General features: G+C 43.5%; 1 protein-coding gene and 1 long non-coding RNA gene across 3 annotated transcripts in view; both read left to right on the top strand.

The window, feature by feature from the left end:
• Nucleotides 1–11,927, top strand: part of LOC135530518 (butyrophilin subfamily 2 member A1-like) — a 39,971-nt gene extending 28,044 nt beyond the window's left edge. Inside the window, exons 10-14 of one of the 2 annotated variants that reach the window (XM_064958826.1) lie at nucleotides 1,213–1,233; nucleotides 2,079–2,105; nucleotides 7,993–8,019; nucleotides 9,829–10,402; nucleotides 10,573–11,927. In XM_064958826.1, coding sequence (XP_064814898.1) covers nucleotides 1,213–1,233; nucleotides 2,079–2,105; nucleotides 7,993–8,019; nucleotides 9,829–10,358 — 605 coding nt within the window. In that variant the 3' untranslated portion in view covers nucleotides 10,359–10,402; nucleotides 10,573–11,927. Of the gene's footprint in view, nucleotides 1–1,212; nucleotides 1,234–2,078; nucleotides 2,106–7,992; nucleotides 8,020–9,828 lie in introns of both variants that reach the window. The other variant, XM_064958825.1, reaches the window with a different exon arrangement.
• An 8,537-nt stretch (nucleotides 11,928–20,464) lies between these two features.
• On the top strand, nucleotides 20,465–24,593 carry LOC135530514 (uncharacterized). Its single transcript, XR_010453861.1, has 3 exons — nucleotides 20,465–20,604; nucleotides 23,999–24,083; nucleotides 24,324–24,593. It is a non-coding gene; the product is annotated as an uncharacterized LOC135530514 (long non-coding RNA).
• The last annotated feature ends 1,808 nt before the right edge of the window (nucleotides 24,594–26,401 follow it).

Here is a 26,401-nt window from a genome sequence, read left to right as displayed (position 1 = left end):
GTCACAGAGCTTCAATAGCATCAGTCACTTCCAACACAGTCACAGGGAACATCCATTTACAGTTGAGGAGCGACACTAGTTTTACCTCCGGTCAGATGAAATGTTCACCTCTTTACCTCCGGTCTGATGAGTGATCACGTTCATAAACCTTTCGTCAGCGTTCCATTCAGTGACGTCTTTTGTCAAATTTAAAGGCAATTCGTAATCCAGTCATGTGATGTCGCCATTCCAAAGTAGCCACAAAACAAGGAATCCAACGCTCCTATAGCGTAACAACAGAAATGTATTTGCCAGACAAAGGCTCCACGTTTCCAAAACACAGGTAATTTCATAGTCTAGAAAACAGAGTATATAGTAGAAGGTTTCTTAGTTCATGTAATAGTGATAAAAAAACTGTATTGTAAACACATTACCCGAGTCCTAGCTGACCCATAATGCCAACATTCTCAATTTGAATTATACTCATGAGTTGGAATTGAGTCACTTACTGGTTCCAAAAAGAAACCCCTCTTTTGAAAAGGTTCTTCAAAGCTCCCCTTAAGTCTACAAAGGTAAAAAAAAATGAACTGATGGGCCTCCCGAGTGGCACAAGGCAGTGCTAGCTGTGCCACTAAAGATTCTGGGTTTGAGTCCAGGCTCTGTCGCAGAAGGCCGCGACCGGGAGACCAATGGGGAGGCGCACAATTGGCCCAGCATAGTCCGGGTTAGGGGAGGGTTTGGCCAGCAGGGATGTCCTTGTCCCATCGTGTACCAGCGACTCCTGTGGCGGGCCGGGCGCATTGCACGCTGACACCGTCGCTCGCTGTACGGTGGTTCCTCCGACACATTGGTTCGGCTGGCTTCCGGGTTAAGTGGTCATTGTGTCAAGAAGCAGTGCGGCTTGGTTGGGTTGTGGTTCAGAAGAAACGGAAGAAACAACCTCAACCTTTGCCTCTCCCGAGTCCGTACGGGAGTTGCAGCGATGAGACAAGACTGTAACTACAAATTGGGGAGAAAAAGGGGTAAAAAACACAATAAAATATGACCTGATGGCAGAGTATAGGTCTTAAATTAACCTTAAGGTAATTTTCTTTAACCTTATATTATCCTAAAAGATCATACAGGAACCTTTTACTTTTAGAGTGTAGACTAGAGAGGTAGCCAACACATGTTGATTCCCCCTTGGAAACCATTGATGTGTCTAATTGACTATGTGTGTCTGTTTATCTGTAGAAATACTGACTTCTCAGCTGGGTAAGTATTAAGGCTTTGTTACCTACTGTATATGATGGCTTATACTGTATATGTTAGCTTAGTCAATGGAGTTGAGTTGTGATGAGTGTGTGTGGACTGTACCTCCGACTATCAGTCCCTATCAGTTGATACTTGTAAAAATGTAAATTCTTAAACTCTTACCATGAACCTCTTTGTCCTGTGGACATGCGTGACTTTCTTTGTTTGCTGAAATCCTTAGTTTTTTATTAAAATAGCATTTTAGGTGACCTCTGCCAAAGGAGTCGTTGTGTGAAGGAGCAGCCCATCATTGCACGGCTGATTTTTGCAGTGAACGCCTAGAACAAAATGTTTAATGAAAAACTATGGATTTCCAGTCCAACTGACAACGCTATAACAATCAGGACAAGGATAAGCACAGCTACACAGTATGTAATACATACAGTTAAATAATGGATATTTATAAAAGCATTGAGTTGTCGTGCCTGATTGAAGTCAATGTTTTACTCCATTGTGATTGTAACCGATTATATCCAAAACTACGTATTTCAGCAAACAAAAAAGGCACACAGTTACAGAGGACACACATAGGTACAAGAAAATAATTAAAGAATGAGCATTTACAAGTACGGACAAGTATGAACTCGTGAGTGACTGGATGTAGTGATGGTACACTCTTCTGGGTGCATCGCTCTAGAACTCATAATGGAAGAGGTCCTTATTACAGGGTTCTAAACTATAGCTTCAGTATATGCTGGCTTCCAGTACATCAATAATACATTGACAATGTCTAAATGTTGATGTACAGTGAAGAAAAACCTGTATATCTCAATGATTAATATGGGTTAAATATAATTCATCCACAGATTTTGTGAACACAAACTGGAGTCCAGGTAAAGGAAGAACTGATTTCTAATATTTTGAATGTACTTTTTCTTGGAATCTTGTTTGCAGTTATAGTATGTTAGATAATTAATGTAGTAAATGTTTTATTACATTGTGTCTGTGTTTGGCACTAAATTTGACTGAAGTTACCATCAATCTCACCACTGGCATAACACAGTTTCTCTGGACCCCCGCAAGGTCGGAGTTCAATGTAACTGTTCAATGTAACTGCTGCTTCTGCAGAGAGATTATTTTCTAAACTAAAACTCAAAAAGAACTATCTTAGAAGCATTAGTCTCTCGGTCTGATACGAGTTTTTGAACACCTCAGTAAGCTCCACTCATTGCACTGGAGCTGTCATAGCCTTGACAACAGCACTGACTATCCCCTCATACTATCAATCAGTTTCTTTTTCACTTTTTCAGTCACATTCCTGAAGCCCAAGGAAACAAACATTTAGGTTCCTATCACATATGGAAAAGAAAAAGGTTTATGAATGAATTTATGGAGGGTTACTGTCAAAATTATTTATTATATATACGTACATAAAAAATGGGCTCTTGGTCTCCCCACCTTCCTGGGACTGCTGGGGTGTCAGCTATTTCTCCCCATATGTTCACTCAGTTTAAAGTTATTATTGTATCATTGCTATTCTAACTTCCGCAATGCATATAAGACCCTGCCCTGCCCTCCTTTCGGAAAAGCTGGCCACGACTCCATTTTGTTAATCCCTGCCTGTCAAACAACAACATTTGGACTCGACCGGGTTCCACTACAAATCCCAGGAATTGTACTCGGGATGAATGGAATTCACATTTTTCCGGCTTAACGTACAGATGGCTGTCTAGGAGGCGTTTGAGTACTTGTCTGACATGCTTTGGGTGTTCTTGAAGGGAGCTCGAAAAGATGAGGATGTCATCCAAGTAAACGAAAACAAATATGTTAAGCATATCCCTAAGCACATCGTTTATGAGCGCTTGGAACACCGCTGGGGCGTTGGTCAGGCCGAAGGGCATCACCAAGTATTCATAGTGACCAGTAGGCGTGTTGAAAGCGGTCTTCCACTCGTCACCAGGTCTGATCCGCACAAGATGGTATGCGTTCCGCAGGTCAAGCTTAGTGAAAACAACTGCTTCCTGGAGCAGCTCGAAGGCTGTGGCCATAAGGGGTAGCGGGTAACGGTTATGGACGGTTATGGCATTGAGTCCCCGGTAGTCGATGCAAGGACGTAATCCACCGTCTTTCTTGGCCACAAAGAAAAACCCTGCTCCCGCCGGGGAGGTGGATGGACGCATGAGGCCTGCTTCCAGAGCGTCCTTGATGTAGGTATCCATAGCAGCTCGTTCGGGTGGAGATAGGGAAAGGATCCAACCCCTGGGGGGGCAAGTGCCCGGAAGCAGGTCGATGGGGCAATCATAAGGTCTATGGGGTGGTAGCATGGTGGCCCTCTGTTTGCTAAACACCAGTTTGAGGTCATGGTAACACTCGGGTCAGGTCGATGGATTCTAAAGACTCGGGAGTAGAACTCGGGGAATTCGGGAAAATACAAGTAGCTTGGCACGTAGGACCCCACTGCTTGATAGTGCCCACAGACCAGTCGATGTGAGGGTTATGGCTGTGAAGCCAGGGGTATCCAAGGACGAGAGGGAACTCGGAACAGGAGATCAAATGAAAGTTCATCAATTCCTGGTGTTGTGAAACTGAAAGTCGCAAGGAGGTAGTGACATGAGTGACAAGTCCAGATCCCAAAGGGCTTCCATCCAATGAAGTAACCCTCATGGGCTCACTTAGAGGTTCAGAGGGAACGCCATTCTCCTTCGCCCAGACACCATCCATGAAGTTACCTGCGGCTCCAGAGTCTACCAAGGCTTGAAGGTGAAGCTTGTGGTTGTCCCAGCAAAGGGTGACTGGAATGAGCAGACGGGAGTTGGACGGATGGGAGGAGGTTGTTTCCCGTTACAGTTCCCCCCGGTCTGTACGGGACAGAGCGTTTCCCTGGAGCCCGGGACACGTGGAACGGAAATGGCCCGGTTTGCCGCAATATAGACAGCGTCGCTCCCTCATCCGGCGGTCTCTCTCAGCCTGGGAGATGCGTCCAATCTGCATGGGTTCCGGTGGAGCCAGCGAGGATAAAGGTGGGGACTCGGAGCTGGGACTGATAGGGGCTAGAGGTCTACGGTTGAGTTCTCTCTCTCTCAGACGCTGGTCAATGCGTGAGGCCAACTTGATCAGGGACTCGAGTGGTTCCCGAGTGGCCAGTTCATCTTGGATAGTGTCGGAAAGGCCTTTCAGAAAGCACACCGTGAGCGCCTCGTTGTTCCAGTCACTCGCTGCTGCCACCGTGCGGAACTGGATGGCATAGTCCGTCACGCTGCGCCAACCTTGGTGGAGAGTCAGGAGCTGTTTGGCTGAGTCAGGACAACTGCTTGGGCCTTGAAACACTCGTTTGAATTCCTCAGCAAAGGCAGAGTAGCTGGCACAGCAGGAACTATGGGCATCCCACACAGCAGTAGCCCAGGCCAGGGCTTTTTCCGACAGCAGGGTGATGATATATGCGATCTTAGACCGGTCGGTGGGAAACAACGAGGGTTGCAACTCGAAGGAGAGAGAACATTGGGTGAGAAACCCTTTACAAGCACTTGGATCACCTGAGAACCGTTGGAGGTGGAAGACGAGGTTCAGCCAGGGGGTTAACTGCCATGGGTACGTGATTCTGAGGTACTGGGACGGGAACTGTTGCCGGGGTAAGTTGATCAGATATCTGCTTTATGGAAGTCAGCATCTCCGACAGAAGATGAGAATGTCTAGCCATTAAGGCCTCTTGCTGAACCAGGGCGGCTTCGTGGCGTTGGACAGTCTCCTGGTGGTGGGACAGCATGGCAACAAGGTCCTGGGAAATGTCTGCCTCTGGGTTCATTTTTGGCTCTGTGTTTCTGTCAGGACCCGGTTACGAACCCGGGTCTCCGGAGTGAGAAACAGTCACTTAACCAACTGAGCCACGAATAGTCAGCAGAACCCAGAAGATGAGGCAGACACAGCAGTACTTGAGATGGTGTATTTAATAAAGTAAAAAGTGAAGTCCTTCAGGAAAACATGGAATTCCACAAGAACAAGGTAATCCACAAGGTAATCCTCCAAGACAAAAAGGTAAATCCACAAGGTGGTAGGTATAGCATAAAAAGCCTCAAAAGATACTCAAAAATAAATAAACAAGAACAAAAAAACAGAATTCCACAAGAGCTTCCACCGGGATCAACAAGAGTACACAGAATACTAGGGCTGGGTGCTAACATACAAACACAGAGCAAAGAACTGAGGGAAACTAAGGGTTTAAATACAGTCAGGGAAAAACGAGGCACAGGTGCAAATAATAATGGGGATCAAGGGAAAGCAAAAGGTCAAAAAGCACAATGGGGGCATCTAGTGACCAAAAACCGGAACAACCCTGGCCAAACTCCTGACAGCGAGTTCATTAGAACGTGCGTTGAAGATGTCGTTCCCATAGCAACGATTAAAACATTCCCAAACCAGAAACCCTGGATTGATGGCAGCATTCGCGTGAAACTGAAAGCCCGAACCACTGCTTTTAATCAGGGCAAGGTGACCGGAAACATGACCGAATACAAACAGTGTAGCTATTCCCTCCGCAAGGCAATCAAACAAGCTAAGCGTCAGTATAGAGACAAAGTAGAATTGCAATTCAACGGCTCAGACACAAGAGGTATGTGGCAGGGTCAACAGTCAATCGCGGATTACAAAAAGAAAACCAGCCCAGTCACGGACCAGGATGCCTTGCTCCCAGGCAGACTAAATAACTTTCTTGCCCGCTTTGAGGACAATACAGTGCCACTGACACGGCCCCCAACCAAAACATGCGGACTCTCCTTCACTGCAGCCGACGTGAGGAAAACATTTAAACGTGTTAACCCTCGCAAGGCTGCAGGCCCAGACGGCATCCCCAGCCGCGCCCTCAGAGCATGCGCAGACCAGCTGGCTGGTGTGTTTACGGACATATTCAATCAATCCCTATCCCAGTCTGTTGTTCCCACATGCTTCAAGAGGGCCACCATTGTTCCTGTTCCCAAGAAAGCTAAGGTAACTGAGCTAAACGACTACCGCCCCGTAGCACTCACTTCCGTCATCATGAAGTGCTTTGAGAGACAAGTCAAGGTCCATATCACCTCCACCCTACCTGACACCCAAGACCCACTCCAATTTGCTTACCACCCAAATAGGTCCACAGACGATGCAATCTCAACCACGCTGCACACTGCCCTAACCCATCTGGACAAGAGGAATACCTATGTGAGAATGCTGTTCATCGACTACAGCTCAGCATTTAACACCATAGTACCCTCCAAACTCGTCATCAAGCTCGAGACCCTGGATCTAGACCCCGCCCTGTGCAACTGGGTCCTGGACTTCCTGACGGGCCGCCCCCAGGTGGTGAGGGTAGGTAACAACATCTCAACCCCGCTGATCCTCAACACTGGGGCCCCACAAGGGTGCGTTCTGAGCCCTCTCCTGTACTCCCTGTTCACCCACGACTGCGTGGCCACGCACGCCTCCAACTCAATCATCAAGTTTGCGGACGACACAACAGTGGTAGGCTTGATTACCAACAACGACGAGACGGCCTGCAGGGAGGAGGTGAGGGCCCTCGGAGTGTGGTGTCAGGAAAATAACCTCACACTCAACATCAACAAAACTAAGGAGATGATTGTGGACTTCAGGAAACAGCAGAGGGAACACCCTCCTATCCACATCGATGGAACAGTAGTGGAGAGGGTAGTTACGTTCCTCAGCGTACACATCACAGACAAACTGAATTGGTCCACCCACACAGACAGCATCGTGAAGAAGAAGCAGCATCACCTCTTCAACCTCAGGAGGCTGAAGAAATTCGGCTTGGCACCAAAAGCACTCACAAACTTCTACAGATGCACAATCGAGAGCATCCTGTCGGGCTGTATCACCGCCTGGTACGGCAACTGCTCCGCCCACAACCGTAAGGCTCTCCAGAGGGTAGTGAGGTCTGCACAACGCATCACCGGGGGCAAACTACCTGCCCTCCAGGACACCTACACCACCCGATGTCACAGGAAGGCCATAAAGATCCTCAAGGACAACAACCACCCGAGCCACTGCCTGTTCACCCCACTATCGTCCAGAAGGCAAGGTCAGTACAGGTGCATCAAAGCTGGGACCGAGAGACTGAAAAACAGCTTCTATCTCAAGGCCATCAGACTGTTAAACAGCCACCACTAACATTGAGTGGCTGCTGCCAACACACTGACTCAACTCCAGCCACTTTAATAATGGGAATTGATGGGAATTGATGTAAAATATATCACTAGCCACTTTAAACAATGCTACTTAATATACTGTTTACATACCCCATTATTTATCTCATATGTATACGTATATACTGTACTCTTTATCATCTACTGCATCTTTATGTAATACATGTATCACTAGCCACTTTAAACTATGCCACTTTGTTTACATACTCATCTCATATGTATATACAGTACTCGATACCATCTACTGCATCTTGCCTATGCCGCTCTGTACCATCACTCATTCATATATCTTTATGTACATATTCTTTATCCCTTTACACTTATGTGTATAAGGTAGTAGTTTTGGAATTGTTAGCTAGATTACTCGTTGGTTATTACTGCATTGTCGGAACTAGAAGCACAAGCTTTTCGCTACACTCGCATTAACATCTGCTAACCATGTGTATGTGACAAATAAAATTTGATTTGATTTGAGGTCTGCATTGTTTGAGGTCTGGGTTGAACAACACAAATGTACTTTAACAGTAGTTTGTGATATCCATCAGTATGTTGCTCATTTTCATAACCAATAGTCTCTTACTTTATATTTCAGATTTTGAAATCATCAGAAGACATGCAGGTGTGTTTTGTACTCTGTGACATCCACAAATGAATACATACCATACGAAATGTAACTGTCACGCCCTGGTCTAAGTATTTTGTGTTTTCTTCATTTCTTTGGTCAGGCCAGGGTGTGGCATGGTTTTTTTTATGTGGTGTGTTTTTGTATTGGGGTTTTTTCACATGTATTGGGATGATGCTTAGTGGGGTGTTCTAGGTGTATCTATGGCTGTCTGAAGTGGTTCTCAATCAGAGGCAGGTGTTTATCGTTGTCTCTGATTGGGAACCATATTTAGGCAGCCATATTCGTTGAGTGTTTCGTGGGTGATTGTCCTTATGTCCTTTTGTCCCTGTTCTGTGTTAATTTACACCAGTATAGGCTGTTTCGGTTTTCGTTACATTTGTTGTTTTTGAAATTGATTTGTGTTTACTTTGTTTACTAAACATGGATCGCAATCTACACGCCGCATTTTGGTCCGACTCTCCTTTGCACATATAAAACCGTAACATATACCACTGATGTTGATGTCATTATGTTTACCATAGTGTATTATACCACTGATGTTGAAGTCGTTGTGTTTACCATAGTGTCTGATGTTGGTATAATACATATTATACCAAATAGAGTGTCTCGGATTGTGTTTACCATAGTGTATTATACCACTGATGATGTCATTGTGTTTACCATAGTGTATTCTACCACTGTATTATAACACTGATGTTGATGTCATTGTGTTTACCATAGTGTATTATACCACTGATGATGATGTCATTGTGTTTACCATAGTGTATTATACCACTGATGATGATGTCATTGTGTTTACCATAGTGTATTATACCACTGATGATGATGTCATTGTGTTTACCATAGTGTATTAAACCAGTGATGTCATGATGTCATTGTGTTTACCATAGTGTATTATACCACTGATGTTGATGTCATTGTGTTTACCATAGTGTATTATACCACTGATGTTGATGTCATTGTGTTTACCATAGTGTTTTAAACCAGTGATGTCATGATGTCATTGTGTTTTGTGTATTATACCACTGATGATGATGTCATTGTGTTTACCATAGTGTTTTAAACCTGATGTTGATGTCATTGTGTTTACCATAGTGTATTTACCACTGATGATGATGTCATTGTGTTTACCATAGTGTATTATACCACTGATGTTGATGTCATTGTGTTTACCATAGTGTATTATACCACTGATGTTGATGTCATTGTGTTTACCATAGTGTATTATACCACTGATGTTGATGTCATTGTGTTTACCATAGTGTATTATACCACTGATGTTGATGTCATTGTGTTTACCATAGTGTTTTAAACCAGTGATGTCATGATGTCATTGTGTTTCCCATAGTGTATTATACCACTGATGATGATGTCATTGTGTTTACCATAGTGTATTATACCACTGATGATGATGTCATTGTGTTTACCATAGTGTATTATACCACTGATGATGATATCATGATGTCATTGTGTTTACCATAGTGTATTATACCACTGATGTTGATGTCATTGTGTTTACTATAGTGTATTATACCACTGATGGTGATGTCATTGTGTTTACCATAGTGTATTACACCACTGATGATGATGTCATTGTGTTTACCATAGTGTATTATACCACTGATGATGATATCATGATGTCATTGTGTTTACCATAGTGTATTATACCATTGATGATGATGTCATTGTGTTTGCTATAGTGTATTATACCACTGATGGTGATGTCATTGTGTTTACCATAGTGCATTATACCACTGATGGTGATGTCATTGTGTTTACCATAGTATATGTTTCTCTCCACAGTGAATGTGACTCTAGACCCTGATTCTGCACATCGTAACCTCATCCTGTCTGATGACGGGAAACAAGTGAGACATGGAGAACTAAATCCTGTTCTCTCTGACAACAGGAAGAGGTTTACAAATTGGTCCGTTGTCCTCGGAAATGTGGGCTTCTCAAGGAAGTTCTACTATGAGGTGAAAGTGGAGGGGAAGACTGAGTGGACTTTGGGAGTGGTCAGAAGGTCCATCAATAGGAATGAGAGGTCTAGACCGATCCCTTATAAAGGATACTGGACTGTGGAGCTAAAGAATGGAAAGTACACAGCTCACGCTGATTCCCCTGTCACCCTCTTACTGAGAGAGAAGCCCCTGAAAGTGGGGGTGTTTGTGGATTATGAGAAGGGACAGGTATCCTTCTACAATGTGGAGGCCATGTCTCATATCTACTCTTTCACACGCTCCAAATTTTCTAGGAAACTCTATCCATTCTTCAACCCTGGTGGATCAGATAGTATTTCACTGGTCGTCTGTCCTGTAGATGCCACTGACTGACTGTTTTAAATCAAACAGGGCAGATACAGTATAAACAGCAGTAACTCCTATTGAGAGACTTAATGTACATGAGATCTTAGTTAAAGATTTCCTGTCAATCTTTGTTGTTGTTGTAGAGTGGGCCAGTTTATTGTTTATTGGATTGGACAGAGAGGTAAAGGTAGGAATGTTGACAGAGCAATGGGTTGGATTTGAACCCATTCTGGTACTGGACCATCCCAGACCACTGATTTCTTGTTAATGTTTGACTAATCTTTGACGTTTCGTTCACCAATCCCTTGGACTGTTCTGTCTTCATGAGAGTGTGTTATATATTTATATTTTTATTCTCTGTGTTTTCTAAAAGTATAGTGCTTTCTGTGGTGGTGGGGCAAGCCAGCAACAAATACGGAGCGTTGTGCCGTGATTGGCTCAGTGTTCTGTCTCTCATGGGGACACTACGTCACCTCAAAGTCGATGGGTAGACCTCCAAAATTCTTGCCCTTTGGGTGCTGCCATAGAGTTACATTAGAAGTGCCCATCCAAGAAGGCTCAAGGTCATTGATAAAATGACGTCAAATCAAGTTACATGTACAGCAGCTTTGATTGGACAGATCATGTCAACATCATTCTTTCAAAATCTTAGCTGGCAGTCAATATCATGAATCAAGTCGACAATCTACTGGCAAATCCTTTTTAATCCTTGTCATATGAAGAGAAATAATGGAGTGAAATTATAGATAAACCGTATCGGTGCTTATCGGCCATTGGACATAAACATTACACAACAAGTTAGAACTTGCAAATTCAACAATGAGTGGTTTGGAAGGAAGTGCTCACAGCACAACAAGGTGACTCCAAAAATTTCTTGTATGCTGCTGCATAAATGATGTAATATACCAGGGAGATATGTAGATTGTCGATAAGAAAGTAATACTAAGTGTATGTTGTGTAGTAAGCTGTTAGTAGTCCATGTTCCTCACGCTAATCATCTGGTCCCTTTTCTCGTTTTTGTAGATTTCAAAAGTGCCTGACAAATAGTTATATTGACAACATCTGTCCTAGCTCGCTCATTAATGGCTTAATCAAAATTACGGATTGTCTCTTATCCGCTCGTCGTCCTCATGAGAGCCAGTTTCATCATAGCGTTTGATGGTTTTTGCGACTGCACTTGAAGAAACTTTCACAAAGTCCTTGAAATTTTCCAAATTGTATATTTGAGCTGTTCTTGCCATAATATGGACTTTTACCAACTAAGGCTATCTTCTGTATACCACCCCTACCTTGTCACAGCACAACTGATTGGCTCAAACGCATTAAAAAGGAAATAAATTCCACAAATGAACTTTTATCAAGGCACACCTGGTAATTGAAATGCATTCTAGGTGACTACTTCATGAAGCTGGTTGAGAGAAGGCCAAGAGTGTGCAAAGCTGTCATCAAGGCAAAGGGTGGCTTCTTTGAAGAATCTCAAATATAAAATATATTTTGATATATTTTTTGGTAACTACATGATTCCATATGTGTTATTTCATAGTTCTGATGTCTTCACTAGGAAAGAGTAAAAATAAAGATAAACCCTTGAATGAGTAGATGTGTCCAAACTTTTGACTGGTACTGAATATAATTAAAATGTCCAGAAAAACAAAACAAACCTAAACAGTTTAACAAGAATAATACAATATACATTACAGGAATTTACTCAGTTAATAGATAATGCATGTCTTTAGTAAAGAGTGCCGCTGTTTCGCTCACTCAGATGTTTTGTCCAGTGAAGGCCTCAGACTGGACTCTGCCTGGGGCCTCCAAATCACTAAGTCCACCCCTGGTTAAGGTACAGTATTGTTCCCTGGGGTGAAAAAAATATCAAAATACACATCATGTACCTTCAGATGTACACATGATCTAACATGGTACTGTTTGGTACCTTTAATGGTACATGTGTGGATGATGAGTACATGTGTGGATAATGAGTACATGTGTGGATAATGAGTACATGTGTGGATAATGAGTACATGTGTGGATAATGAGTACATGTGTGGATAATGAGTACATGTGTGGATAATGAGTACATGTGTGGATAATGAGTACATGGGTGGATAATGACTACATGTGTGGATAATGACTACATGTGTGGATAATGACTACATGTGTGGATAATGTATTATAATGGTTTAAAAAACAGATAAAGCAGCACCTCAAAGCACAACGCCTCTCCCCTATTTGACCTAGATAGTTTGTGTGTATGTATTGATATGTAGGCTACGTGTGCCTTTTTTAAATGAGTTCTGTCCTTGAACTGTTCTTGTCTATTAATATTCGCTATTATACCATGTTTTGTGTGTACCTCCAGGAAGAGTTGCTGTTTTTGGCAACCTGTGAGTGGAAGGCTTGTACCAGTTTAAGTTGTCTCTGGTTATGTTAATTCAAGCTTGTGCATTTCCACTGCCATTTATGAAGTCTTTATAAAGGCTTACTTAAAAGAGTAATTAATATTGTAGTAATTAACAGGTTTTTATTTTACCTTTATTTAACTAGGCAAGTCAGTTAAGAACAAATTCTTATTTTCAATGACGACCTAGGAACAGTGGGTTAACTGTCTGTTCAGTGGCAGAACGACAGATTTGTACCTTGTCAGCTCAGGGGTAGTCCAACGCTCTAACCACTAGGCTACTTTGCCGCCCCAGGTTAAAGGAAGCATGGACCCAACAATGAGAGACCTAGTCAAGAGGTACGAAGGAAACTTTAAAAAATCCATAAATGTCCATAAATGTATTATGCTTGTGTAACGTGGTTAGTTATGTTCCCCATGCCAAAGCAGAAATGTGTATTTAATGTTTATTTATTCTAATTGGTTGGTTTACTTCAGATATCAATAAGGGGTAATGTCATTGGCTATGGTTGCAGATAGGATGAGATCGCAGACATATATTTTTCCCAGTCTGATATTGACATGCAAGCGGAAGGTCATGTTCTGAAGTGCTGTGTTCTATTTTAATATTTACGATGTGTATGAGTTCACCATGTATATTAGCTATATTTACAGTATCCTGTTAGAGTGTGATGTAATTCTAGACAAACATTTTGATATTATTGGTGTATGAACAACTAGCTAGCATGCTCTATTGAAGTGATGGTGGTGGCATTTAGCATGTGACTCATACATGGCTGTTTCTCCTTGCTGCAGATCCATGCAACAGCAGCCATCTTGGTACATGTCAGATCCATGCAACAGCAGACATCTTGGTGCATGTCAGATCCATGCAACAGCAGACATCTTGGTGCATGTCAGATCCATGCAACAGCAGCCATCTAGGTGCATGTCAGATCCATGCTACAGCAGCCATCTTGGTGCATGTCAGTGTTACTGTAATTTAATTATGCCAATGTGTTTTCATTCATTGTAAACCTTAATCTATTTTATGAGAATTTGTAAGATTCTTGTTTGCATAAAATAGACGGAGACCAGTCATTTCAATAATAGGTAACAGAATTTATTCTCGGAGCGCGCTGCCACGTTCCCACGAGCAACAGTTTATATACAAATAACATGACGTCATTTCATTGCTTAACAGAATCCCCTCCTCTCGACCGGGACAAAGTGAGGTGAAAAGTTCATTCTAACTTACTAACACACTCCCAGGTAACTTTTGACCCCTCAACATTATCGATCACCACTTAGCTGAATGTTCTAATTTACAGAAAACCTAGGAATGCATGTCTTATCTAAAACACCCCAGAGCTCAGTTTCGTCGGTTAAACCATAGGTCAACGACCTTATCTGTTTACACAGTCCACTTCTTTCTTCCTAGTTGGAATGGTGTTTATTAACTGTAATTACTCCTTGTCTGTGTCACACAATCCCATCTTATGAACTCATATTGTTTATCAGATATAATAAAACACAGTATAAGTTTACTTAGTTACAGTTCCATTTGAAATGATTTGTTCAGTCATTTAATCATAATTTTACTAACAGTCAGTTCCATGCTACAGCAGCCATCTTGGTTCAATTCGCTAGCTAGCCAATATCAGCATGGTTTCATACCATAGACATCAGAAATCTAACACAAGGACAAGTAACATTAAACATCAGTTAGCTAGTTATGACCAGTAGCGGTGTGTGGGTAAAATCACTGAGGAAGTCAAGCCAGTAAATTAAGCCATATTACAACCTATGTTGTGATAATTGCATTGTTTGCTCTATAACCCATTCGTTCATACACCACCATGATATACAATAAGGCCATGACAATAAAAAGACAACAGTCACAGAAGTCTGCAGCAAGGTCAAGCCAGTTAATGTTTGACAGTTTACTAACAACCACTGACTTAGAAACACAGACTTACCTCAAATCAACAAAAAACAACATGAGCACTGAGTCCGCTATTCCAGCACCATTTACACTTAAAAATGTAAACACTCAAATCAAGAAGGCTATGTATGCTTAGTTTAATACACTGAAAACAAACGTAAATATACCAAAAGCAATTTAGTCCAATCAATGTTGCTAAATATCATGTGGCTGTCCATGGAACTGATTTGTGTGTGTGTGTGTTTGTAAAACAGTTTTTTGACTAACCCTACTATCCTAGACTGCTACCATAGACTACGGACTCTCCTTCTCTGTGGCCACCGTGAGTAAAACATTTAAACATGTTAACACCTGCAAGGCTGCCGGCCCAGGCGGCATCCCCAGCCGCGTCATCAGAGCATGCGCAGACCAGCTGGCTGGTGTGTTTACAGACATATTCAATCAATCCCTATCCCAGTCTGCTTTTCCCACATGCTTCAAGATGGCCAACTTTGTTCCTGTTCCCAAGACAGCTAAGGTAACTGAAATAAATGACTATCACCCAGTAGCCCTCACTTCTGTCATCATGAAGTGCTTTGAGAGACTAGTCAAGGATCAGATCACCTCCACCCTACCTGACACCCTAGACCCACTCCAATTTGCTTACCGCCCCAATAGGTCCACAGACGGTGCAATCGCCATCACACTGCACACTACCCTATCCCATCTGGACAAGAGGAATACCTATGTAAGAATGCTGTTCATTGACTACAGCTCAGCATTCAACAACACAGCACCCTCCAAACTCATCACTAAGCTTGAGACTGCCTTTTGTTGTCATCACTAAGCTTGAGGTGGAAAGTTCCTCGTGTACATATCACCGACAAACTGAAATGGTCAACGCACACAGACAGTGTGGTGAAGAAGGCGCAAGAAATTGTACAGGTGCACAATTGAGAGCTTCCTATCGGGCTGTATCGCCCCCTGGTACGGCAACTGCACCGCCCACAACCACAGGGCTCTTCAGAGGTTGGTGCGGTTTGCACAAAAAATCACCAGGGGCAAACTACCTGCCTCCCAGAACACCAACAACACCTAATGTCACAGGAAGGCAAAACAGATTGTGAGCCTGCTAGGCAAGGACAATAACCACCCGAGCCACTACCTGATTCCATTTAGAAGGTGAGGTCAGTACAGATGCATCACACCTGGGAGAGAGATTGCAAAACAACTTCTATCTCAAGGCTGTCAGATTGTTAAACAGCCACCACTAGCACAGAGAGGCGGCTGTCTACCTACAGACATGATATCATTGGCCACATTAATAAATGGAACCCTAGTCACTTTAATAATGCCACTTTAAGAATGTTTACTTATCTCACATTACTCATCTCATAGGTATATACTGTATCCTTCACTATCTATTCTTTACTATCTATTGCATCTTGGCCACTCTGTCACTGCTCTTCCATATATTTTATACTTATATACAGTATTCTCATCCCATTCCTTTACTAGATTGTGTGTTTTAGGTTTTGTTGTGGAATTGTTAGATATTACCTGTTAGATACTGCTGCACTGTCGGATCTAGAAGGATAAGCATTTTGCTACACTCGCAATAACACCTGCTGACCATGTGTATGTGATCAATAATATTTGATTTGATTTATAGTCTAGTTGAACACCAATGCCATCCTCCTCTCTTTCATGTTGGCAAAGCGGTCTATTGTGTGTGAACATGTTACCAGCTGTTAAACTCTCCTCCGTCTTTGTTTCCTCAATTCCGCACCCCTTTCTCAAAGCTCATTGGAGGAGGAGGTTTGAGAGGAGGGACTTAGATACTCTCTTCAAAATTAACTTTGAGAGAGAGGTAAGAATAGTTATGTTCTTTGAATTGAAGACAGAAGAGGCAAGGTTGTGACAGTTGGTAACGTTTCCAGACAGCCTGTGGCTAGGATGTGACAGTTGGTAATGTCGTTTCCAGACAGTGGCTGTGGCTAGGATGTGACAGTTGGTAGGATGTGACAGTTGGTAATTTCCAGACAGCCTGTGGCTAGGATGTGACAGTTGGTAATGTTTCCAGACAGCCTGTGGCTAGGATGTGACAGTTGGTAATGTTTCCAGACAGTCTGTGGCTAGGATGTGACAGTTGGTAATGTTTCCAGACAGTCTGTGGCTAGGATGTGACAGTTGGTGTTTCCAGACAGCCTGTGGCTAGGATGTGACAGTTGGTAATGTTTCCAGACAGCCTGTGGCTAGGATGTGACAGTTGGTAATGTTTCCAGACAGTCTGTCTAGGATGTGACAGTTGGTAATGTTCCAGACAGTCCTGTGATGTGACAGTCTGTGGCTAGGATGTGACAGTTGGTAATGTTTCCAGACAGTCTGTGGCTAGGATGTGACAGTTGGTAATGTTTCCAGACAGCCTGTGGCTAGGATGTGACAGTTGGTAATGTCCAGACAGCCTGTGGCTAGGATGTGACAGTTGGTAATGTCTCCAGACAGCTAGGATGTGACTGTGGCTAGGATGTGACAGTTGGTAATGTCTCCAGACAGCCTGTGGCTAGGATGTGACAGTTGGTAATGTCTCCAGACAGCCTGTGGCTAGGATGTGACAGTTGGTAATGTCCTCTGTGGCTAGGATGTGACAGTTGGTAATGTCTCCAGACAGCCTGTGGCTAGGATGTGACAGTTGGTAATGTTTCCAGACAGTCTGTGGCTAGGATGTGACAGTTGGTAATGTTTCCAGACAGTCTGTGGCTAGGATGTGACAGTTGGTAATGTTTCCAGACAGCCTGTGGCTAGGATGTGACAGTTGGTAATGTTTCCAGACAGTCTGTGGCTAGGATGTGACAGTTGGTAATGTTTCCAGACAGTCTGTGGCTAGGATGTGACAGTTGGTAATGTTTCCAGACAGTGACAGTTGGTAATGTCTCCAGGCTGTAGGATGTGACAGTTGGTAATGTGTTTCCAGACAGCCTGTGGCTAGGATGTGACAGTTGGTAATGTTTCCAGACAGTCTGTGGCTAGGATGTGACAGTTGGTAATGTTTCCAGAAAGTCTGTGGCTAGGATGTGACAGTTGGTAATGTTTCCAGACAGTCTGTGGCTAGGATGTAGGATGTGACAGATGTGACAGGTAATGTTTCCAGACAGCCTGTGGCTAGGATGTGACAGTTGGTAATGTTTCCAGACAGCCTGTGGCTAGGATGTGACAGTTGGTAATGTCTCCAGACAGCCTGTGGCTAGGATGTGACAGTTGGTAATGTCTCCAGACAGCCTGTGGCTAGGATGTGACAGTTGGTAATGTCTCCAGACAGCCTGTGGCTAGGATGTGACAGTTGGTAATGTTTCCAGACAGCCTGTGGCTAGGATGTGACAGTTGGTAATGTTTCCAGACAGCTAGGATGTGACTTGGTAATGTCCAGACAGTCTGTGGCTAGGATGTGACAGTTGGTAATGTTCCAGACAGCCTGTGGCTAGGATGTGACAGTTGGTAATGTTCCAGACAGCCTGTGGCTAGGATGTGACAGTTGGTAATGTTCCAGACAGCCTGTGGCTAGGATGTGACAGTTGGTAATGTTTCCAGACAGTCTGTGGCTAGGATGTGACAGTTGGTAATGTCTCCAGACAGCCTGTGGCTAGGATGTGACAGTTGGTAATGATGTGACAGTCCAGACAGCCTGTGGCTAGGATGTGACAGTTGGTAATGTCTCCAGACAGCCTGTGGCTAGGATGTGACAGTTGGTAATGTTTCCAGACAGTCTGTGGCTAGGATGTGACAGTTGGTAATGTTTCCAGACAGTCTGTGGCTAGGATGTGACAGTCTGTTGGTAGTTGGTGTCTCCAGACAGCCTGTGGCTAGGATGTGACAGTTGTTGGTAGGATGTTTCCAGACAGCCTGTGGCTAGGATGTGACAGTTGGTAATGTCTCCAGACAGCCCTAGGATGTGACAGTTGGATGTCCAGACACAGGATGTGACAGTTGGTAATGTTTCCAGACAGCCTGTGGCTAGGATGTGACAGTTGGTAATGTTTCCAGACAGCCTGTGGCTAGGATGTGACAGTTGGTAATGTCTCCAGACAGTCTGTGGCTTGGATGTGACAGTTGTTGGTAGTTCCAGACAGTCTGTGGCTAGGATGATGTTTCCAGACAGTGGCTTGGTATGTTTCCAGACATGTTTCCAGACAGTCTGTGGCTAGGATGTGACAGTTGGTAATGTCTCCAGACAGCCTGTGGCTTGGATGTGACAGTTGTTGGTAGTGTTTCCAGACAGCCTGTGGCTAGGATGTGACAGTTGGTAATGTCTCCAGACAGCCTGACTAGGATGTGACAGTTGGTAATGTTTCCAGACAGCCTGTGGCTAGGATGTGACAGTTGGTAATGTTTCCAGACAGTCTGTGGCTAGGATGTGACAGTTGGTAATGTCTCCAGACAGCCTGACTAGGATGTGACAGTTGGTAATGTTTCCAGACAGTCTGTGGCTAGGATGTGACAGTTGTTGGTAGTGTCTCCAGACAGCCTGTGGCTAGGATGTGACAGTTGGTAATGTCTCCAGACAGCCTGTGGCTAGGATGTGACAGTTGGTAACGTTTCCAGACAGTCTGTGGCTAGGATGTGACAGTTGGTAATGTTTCCAGACAGTCTGTGGCTAGGATGTGACAGTTGGTAATGTTTCCAGACAGTTGGTAATGTTTCCAGACAGCCTGTGGCTAGGATGTGACAGTTGGTAATGTCTCCAGACAGCCTGTGGCTAGGATGTGACAGTTGGTAATGTCTCCAGACAGCCTGTGGCTAGGATGTGACAGTTGGTAATGTTTCTAGACAGTCTGTGGCTAGGATGTGACAGTTGGTAATGTTTCCAGACAGTCTGTGGCTAGGATGTGACAGTTGTTGGTAGTGTCTCCAGACAGCCTGTGGCTAGGATGTGACAGTTGGTAATGTTGGTAGGATGTTTCCAGACAGTCTGTGCAGTTAGGATCCAGACAGCCTGACAGTTGACAGTTGGTAATGTTTCCAGACAGCCTGTGGCTTGGATGTGACAGTTGTTGGTAGTGTTTCCAGACTAGGAGTGACTGTGGCTGGCTAGGATGTGACAGTTGGTAATGTTTCCAGACAGCCTGTGGCTTGGATGTGACAGACAGTCTGTTAGGATGTGACAGTTGGTAATGTTTCCAGACAGCCTGTGGCTAGGGATGTGACAGTTGACAGTTGGTAATGTTTCCAGACAGTCTGTGGCTAGGATGTGACAGTTGGTAATGTCTCCAGACAGCCTGATGTGCTTGGATGTGACAGTTGTTGGTAGTGTTTCCAGACAGTCTGTGGCTAGGATGTGACAGTTGGTAATGTCTCCAGACAGCCTGTGGCTTGGATGTGACAGTTGGTAATGTCTCCAGACAGCCTGTGGCTAGGATGTGACAGTTGGTAATGTTTCCAGACAGCCTGTGACTCTGTGGCTAGGATGTGACAGTAGTATACCCAACACAAACAGGGCAACATTGGGCACTATATTTTACACTTCCTTGATAATGAAGTTAAGCCCTAAACTCTGACCTATGATCAGATATCCAGACAGTCTGTGGCAGATCCTCCAGAATCTTAGAATTAGGAGGATAATGACAATATCTGACCCAAGACTAATGTTTCCAGACCCTGATCTAGGATCAGTCTAGTCTAGGATGTTTAACTCATAATCAATGTTTAAGATAACAATACCCAAACAAACAGGGGGACCTTGATAATGTTAACCCTAAATTCTATGATCAGATATCAGCACTATCTTTGTCTGATGTGCTTTTGTGAGTATCAGCACTCCTTTGTCTGATGTGCTTTTGTGAGTATGGGCCTGTGTTGAATAGAGGGCACACTGCTGTTCCTCACTACAGTTTGTTCCTTCCGCCAGCAGGGGGCCCCCCAGCCTTGGTCCCAGTTTGACTGGAGCAGCAGTGGCCTTGGCGTCACCCGTCTGGATGGTACGTCCTCCCACTGAGCCCCCGACCTACAGGGCCAGAGATGAGGCTGCTGTACACACTCTCCCCTCCGACTCTGCTGCTACCTGACTCCTGTTATTCTCTTTGGTTCCAATGTCCACACCAGCATACTAGACTACCACCTATAATGAAGCAATGTGTTGGACATACTAGACTACCACCTATAATGAAGCTATAATGAATCAATGTGTTGGACAGACTACCACCTATAATGAATCAATGTAGACATACTAGACTACCACCTATAATGAATCAATGTATGGACATAATGAATCAATGTGTTGGACATACTAGACTACCACCTATAATGAATCAATGTGTTGGACATACTAGACTACCACCTATAATGAATCAATGTGTTGGACATACTAGACTACCACCTATAAAGAATCAATGTGTTATAATGACTACCACCTATAATGTGTTGGACATGCATTCTAAGTAAGTGGTATGCAAGTGTGGACTTTGGAACATAGTCCCTATCACTCCCCCCTCTCCATCTCTCCTCTGCTCTTCTCTTCACATTGATGTCTCCCTCTAGATGGTACTACTCATTTCCATGACTGTCTGTCCCTTTAATTGTATCTTGTACTGTGGAATCCCAAGGCTCTCTCTCTATATGTCTAACTTAACCGGCTACCTCGTCTGCCCTGTATTGAGTGATGCTGATGAGGTTTCTCACATGTTGTTACCCTTCATCATTGATCCAAACACTGTTTCTTATTGCACTGGGCGAGAGATCTTTCAGTATTAGTGGAGGGAATGGGGCAAAGACAAGTCAAGCCATATAGATGAATGTGTGGCCATAGCCTAAAGGGAATCCCCCCAGTAGCTGCATTTTGGTTGTAGTAGAAATAAGCTCATGTGAAAAAGCCTGAAATCCAGACCTGTTCTGTACTAACATTCCACTCCTTGTACTTTGTCATATGCCAAAAATTATGTTTGGCATGACATGAAGTAGAATATTAGCACAAACAGACTGGTATCCAGACTAGAGAAAGCCAGGATCGTCTTACTAGTACCCAGGATAAAGAAAGCCAGGATAGAGAAAGCCAGGATCCTCTTATTAGTACCCAGGATAGAGAAAGCCAGGATCCTCTTACTGTACCCAGGATAGAGAAAGCCAGGATCCTCTTACTGTACCCAGGATAGAGAAAGCCAGGATCCTCTTACTAGTACCCAGGATAGAGAAAGCCAGGATAGAGAAAGCCAGGATCCTCTTACTGTACCCAGGATAGAGAAAGCCAGGATAGAGAAAGCCAGGATCCTCTTACTGGTACCCAGGATAGAGAAAGCCAGGATAGAGAAACCCAGGATAGAGAAAGCCAGGATCCTCTTACTGGTACCCAGGATAGAGAAAGCCAGGATCCTCTTACTAGTACCCAGGATAGAGAAAGCCAGGATCCTCTTACTAGTACCCAGGATAGAGAAAGCCAGGATCATCTTACTAGTACCCAGGATAGAGAAAGCCAGGATCCTCTTACTGGTACCCAGGATAGAGAAAGCCAGGATAGAGAAAGCCAGGATCATCTTACTAGTACCCAGACTAGAGAAAGCCAGGATCTTCTTACTGGTACCCAGGATAGAGAAAGCCAGGATAGAGAAAGCCAGGATCATCTTACTAGTACCCAGGATAGAGAAAGCCAGGATAGAGAAAGCCAGGATCCTCTTACTGGTACCCAGGATAGAGAAAGCCAGGATAGAGAAAGCCAGGATAGAGAAAGCCAGGATCCTCTTACTGGTACCCAGGATAGAGAAAGCCAGGATCCTCTTACTGTACCCAGGATAGAGAAAGCCAGGATCCTCTTACTAGTACCCAGGATAGAGAAAGCCAGGATAGAGAAAGCCAGGATCCTCTTACTGTACCCAGGATAGAGAAAGCCAGGATAGAGAAAGCCAGGATCCTCTTACTGGTACCCAGATAGAGAAAGCCAGGATCCTCTTATGGTACCCAGGATAGAGAAATCCAGGATAGGATCCTCTTAGGATAGTACCCAGGATAGAGAAAGCCAGGATCCTCTTACTGGTACCCAGGATAGAGAAAGCCAGGATAGAGAAAGCCAGGATAGAGAAAGCCAGGATCCTCTTATTAGTACCCAGGATAGAGAAAGCCAGGATAGAGAAAGCCAGGATAGAGAAAGCCAGGATAGAGAAAGCCAGGATCCTCTTACTGGTACCCAGGATAGAGAAAGCCAGGATCCTCTTACTAGTACCCAGGATAGAGAAAGCCAGGAATAGAACCCAGGATAGAGAAAGCCAGGATCCTCTTACTAGTACCCAGGATAGAGAAAGCCAGGATAGAGAAAGCCAGGATAGAGAAAGCCAGGATAGAGAAAGCCAGGATCCTCTTACTAGAAACCCAGACTAGAGAAAGCCAGGATCCTCTTACTGTTTTCTGTGTAAGCTGCTATTCTGTGTTTTCTTATATTCTTCTGTATCTTTACTTTTCATTTTCTTTGTAAAATAAAGAGGACGTGTATATATTCAGTAAACTGAAATTAATCTTTACAATCACTGTGATTATATAAACACAATTTCTGCAAAAAGAAAATACAATTTGATTTAGCTTGAATATGTTTTTATATTTCTTTTTAGATTCCCCCCAACCAATGAGATGTTTTAAGGTTCTTTCAGTGTGGTTGCAATAAACACTGATGTGAATACGTGAATAAACCTCTTTCTAATATATTCCACCTATCTGAGCTGTCCTGCCTCTTGGTTTTCTCTGGCTGTTCTATCACTGCACTGACGACTTTCCTCCATAGACATGGATAGATGTAACATCCTGGTTTAACACCGGCAGTGACATTGAGGCCGTTCACCATAAGGAAGCAGTCAACTGGGTGGAAATTTTTCTATAGGATAAGTAAGGATCACAGAATTCCATCCAGGTGAGCAGGAAGGATCTGCCAATGAATTATACACCTGAGCAAACGTCCCATACCTGGATGTGGCTGTAAATCACCCACCTTGGCCTTAATGCCTGTTCAGACAATACACTCCAGGAGGCAGTATGCAAACCCTTTCAGTTTGTTAACCGACTGTCAATGAACTCATTTACGTAAAATGGAGAGAGCCATCAATATTGCTGCCCATGCTGTCACGGAAGCCAGTATGGCAAAGATGTAAGGAAGAGCCCTCTATCCAACTCTATGCTGCTTTCCTCTGTTCTGGAGATTCTTATTCCAGCTCCATACTGCCACCCACTGTGTTGAAAGACCACATTCTTGATGGTTTCTTCACCACTTGCTAGTAGTTTGTACACCTTTTATTGGGACCAAGGACAGAAGTGCCATGGTGGTCTTTTTGTTTTGAACTCTAAACACAGGTACAATGTGTGTGTACATATGTATTGTGTGTGATGTGGTGGATCCAGAACTAGACAGTGACACCAGCAGCCGTCCAGCTGACACCCTGAACCACCTCATGTCTACTATGGAGAACACCACCACCTCCACCAGGTCAGACTGACACACACACGCACGCACGCACACACACACACACACACACACACACACACACACACACACACACACACATATATGCAGTGATCAATAATTGCTAATCAAGCATAATCGATTGGTTTAATATCGTGCTTTGCCAGGTCTGAAAGGGCTTTGCATGGAAAGAGGGGAAACTCACCTGCAATCAAATGTCACCTCTGTGTTTTTCCATCTCAATGTGCTGTGTGTTTGTGTCAGGAAACCTCATAGGGATGAGGAGGACCAGCTGAGTGAGGAGGCAGCCAGGGTGATCTGTGGGCTGGCTGACCTGTCCTTCATGAAGGCTAAGGTCCTAATGTTCCCCATCACCCTCACACCAGCCGCTGGCTCTGGTACACTGCTAGAGTGATGCACACATACACATGGATGGATGCACACACACATAAACACAGAAGACTTGTCCGCTTCAAAGCTAGATTGAACATTAATGCAAAGTCAATATGTTGATTATCAGTAATATGGTGAAATAGTTAGTCTTTTGTTCTGAATGTATTGATGTACAGTTTATGTTGTGACAGTTTTCGGCCCCCTTGAACTTTGCGACCTTTTGCCACATTTCAGGCTTCAAACATAAAGATATAAAACTGTATTTTTTTGTGAAGAATCAACAACAAGTGGGACACAATCATGAAGTAGAACAACATTTATTGGATATTTCAAATGGTTTTTAACAAATGTATTTATTCTGAAAAATGTGTGTAAAATTATTCATTTAAATTCAGTCATAAACTCCTCCAGAAGTTCAGTGAGGATCTTGAATGATCCAATGTTGACCTAAATGACTAATGATGATAAATACAATCCATTTATATGTAATCAAGTTCCGTATAAATGCACCTGCACTGTGATAGTCTCAGAGGTCCGTTAAAAGCGCATAGAGCATCATGAAGAACAAGGAACACACCATAGGTCCGAGATATTATTGTCCAGAAGTTTAAAGCCGGATTTGATACAAAAAGATTTCCCAAGCTTTAAACATCCCAAGGAGCACTGTGCAAGCGATAATATTGAAATGGAAAGTATCAGACCACTGCAAATCTACCAAGACCTGGCCGTCCCTCTAAACTTTCAGCTCATTAAAGGAGAAGACTGATCAGAGATGCAGCTTAAGAGGCCCATGATCACTCTGGATGAACTGCAGAGATCTACAGCTGTGGTTGGGAGACTCTGTCCATAGGACAACAATCAGTATATTGCACAAATCCTTTTTTTTATGGAAGATGGAAGAATAAAGCCATTTTGTTAAAGATATCCATAAAAAGTGTTGTTTAAAGTTTCCAAGCCACCTGGGAGACACACCAAACATGTGGAAGAAGGTGCTCTGGTCAGATGAAACCAAAATTGAACTTTTTGGCAACAATGCAAAACGTTATGTTTGCGTAAAAGCAACACAGCTCATCACCCTGAACACACCATACCCACTGTCAAACATGGTGGTGGCAGCATCATGGTTTGGGCCTGCTTTTCTTCAGCAGGGACAGGGAAGATGGTTAAAATGGATGGGAAGATGGATGGAGCCAAATACAGGACCATTCTGGAAGAAAACCTGATGGAGTCTGCAAAAGACCTGAGACTGGGACGGAGATTTGTCTTCCAACAAGACAATGATCCAAAACATAAAGCAAAATCTACAATGGAATGGTTCAAAAATAAACATATCCAGGTGTTAGAATGGCCAAGTCAAAGTCCAGACCTGAATTGATATCGAGAATCTGTGGAAAGTTTCTGAAAACTGCTGTTCACAAATGCTCTCCATCCAACCTCACTGAGCTCGAGCTGTTTTAAGGAGGAATGGGAAATGAATGTCAGTCTCTCGATGTGCAAAACTGATGGAGACAAACCAAGTGACTTACAGCTGTAACTTCGCAGGAAAAGGTGGCGCTACAAAGTATTAACTTAAGGGGGCTGAATCATTTTGCACGCCCAATTTTTCAGTTTTTGATTTGTTAAAAAAGTTTGAAATATCCAATAAATGTCGTTCCACTTCATGATTGTGTCCCACTTGTTGTTGATTCTTCACATTAAAAAAATCCAGTTTTATATCTTTATGTTTGAAGCCTGAAATGTGGCAAAAAGTCGCAAAGTTCAATCCGAATACTTTCGCAAGGCACTGTATTTATGTTGTGACACGCTGGTTGAGGTCTAAGACTGATCCACACTTACCTCCCGTCATCTGCCTCGTTCCTCCAGTGGTCTTAGATCAATTTCCTGTTTCCCTTTTCAAGATGGTGATTTTATCTTAATGTATTTATTCTTAATGTGTGTATAGTTATTCA

The sequence above is a fragment of the Oncorhynchus masou genome, unplaced genomic scaffold, assembly GCF_036934945.1.
Source record: "Oncorhynchus masou masou isolate Uvic2021 unplaced genomic scaffold, UVic_Omas_1.1 unplaced_scaffold_1360, whole genome shotgun sequence".
Taxonomy (NCBI): domain Eukaryota; kingdom Metazoa; phylum Chordata; class Actinopteri; order Salmoniformes; family Salmonidae; genus Oncorhynchus; species Oncorhynchus masou.
Note: the sequence above shows the minus strand (reverse complement) of the source record. Positions and strands in the feature narration are given on the sequence as shown.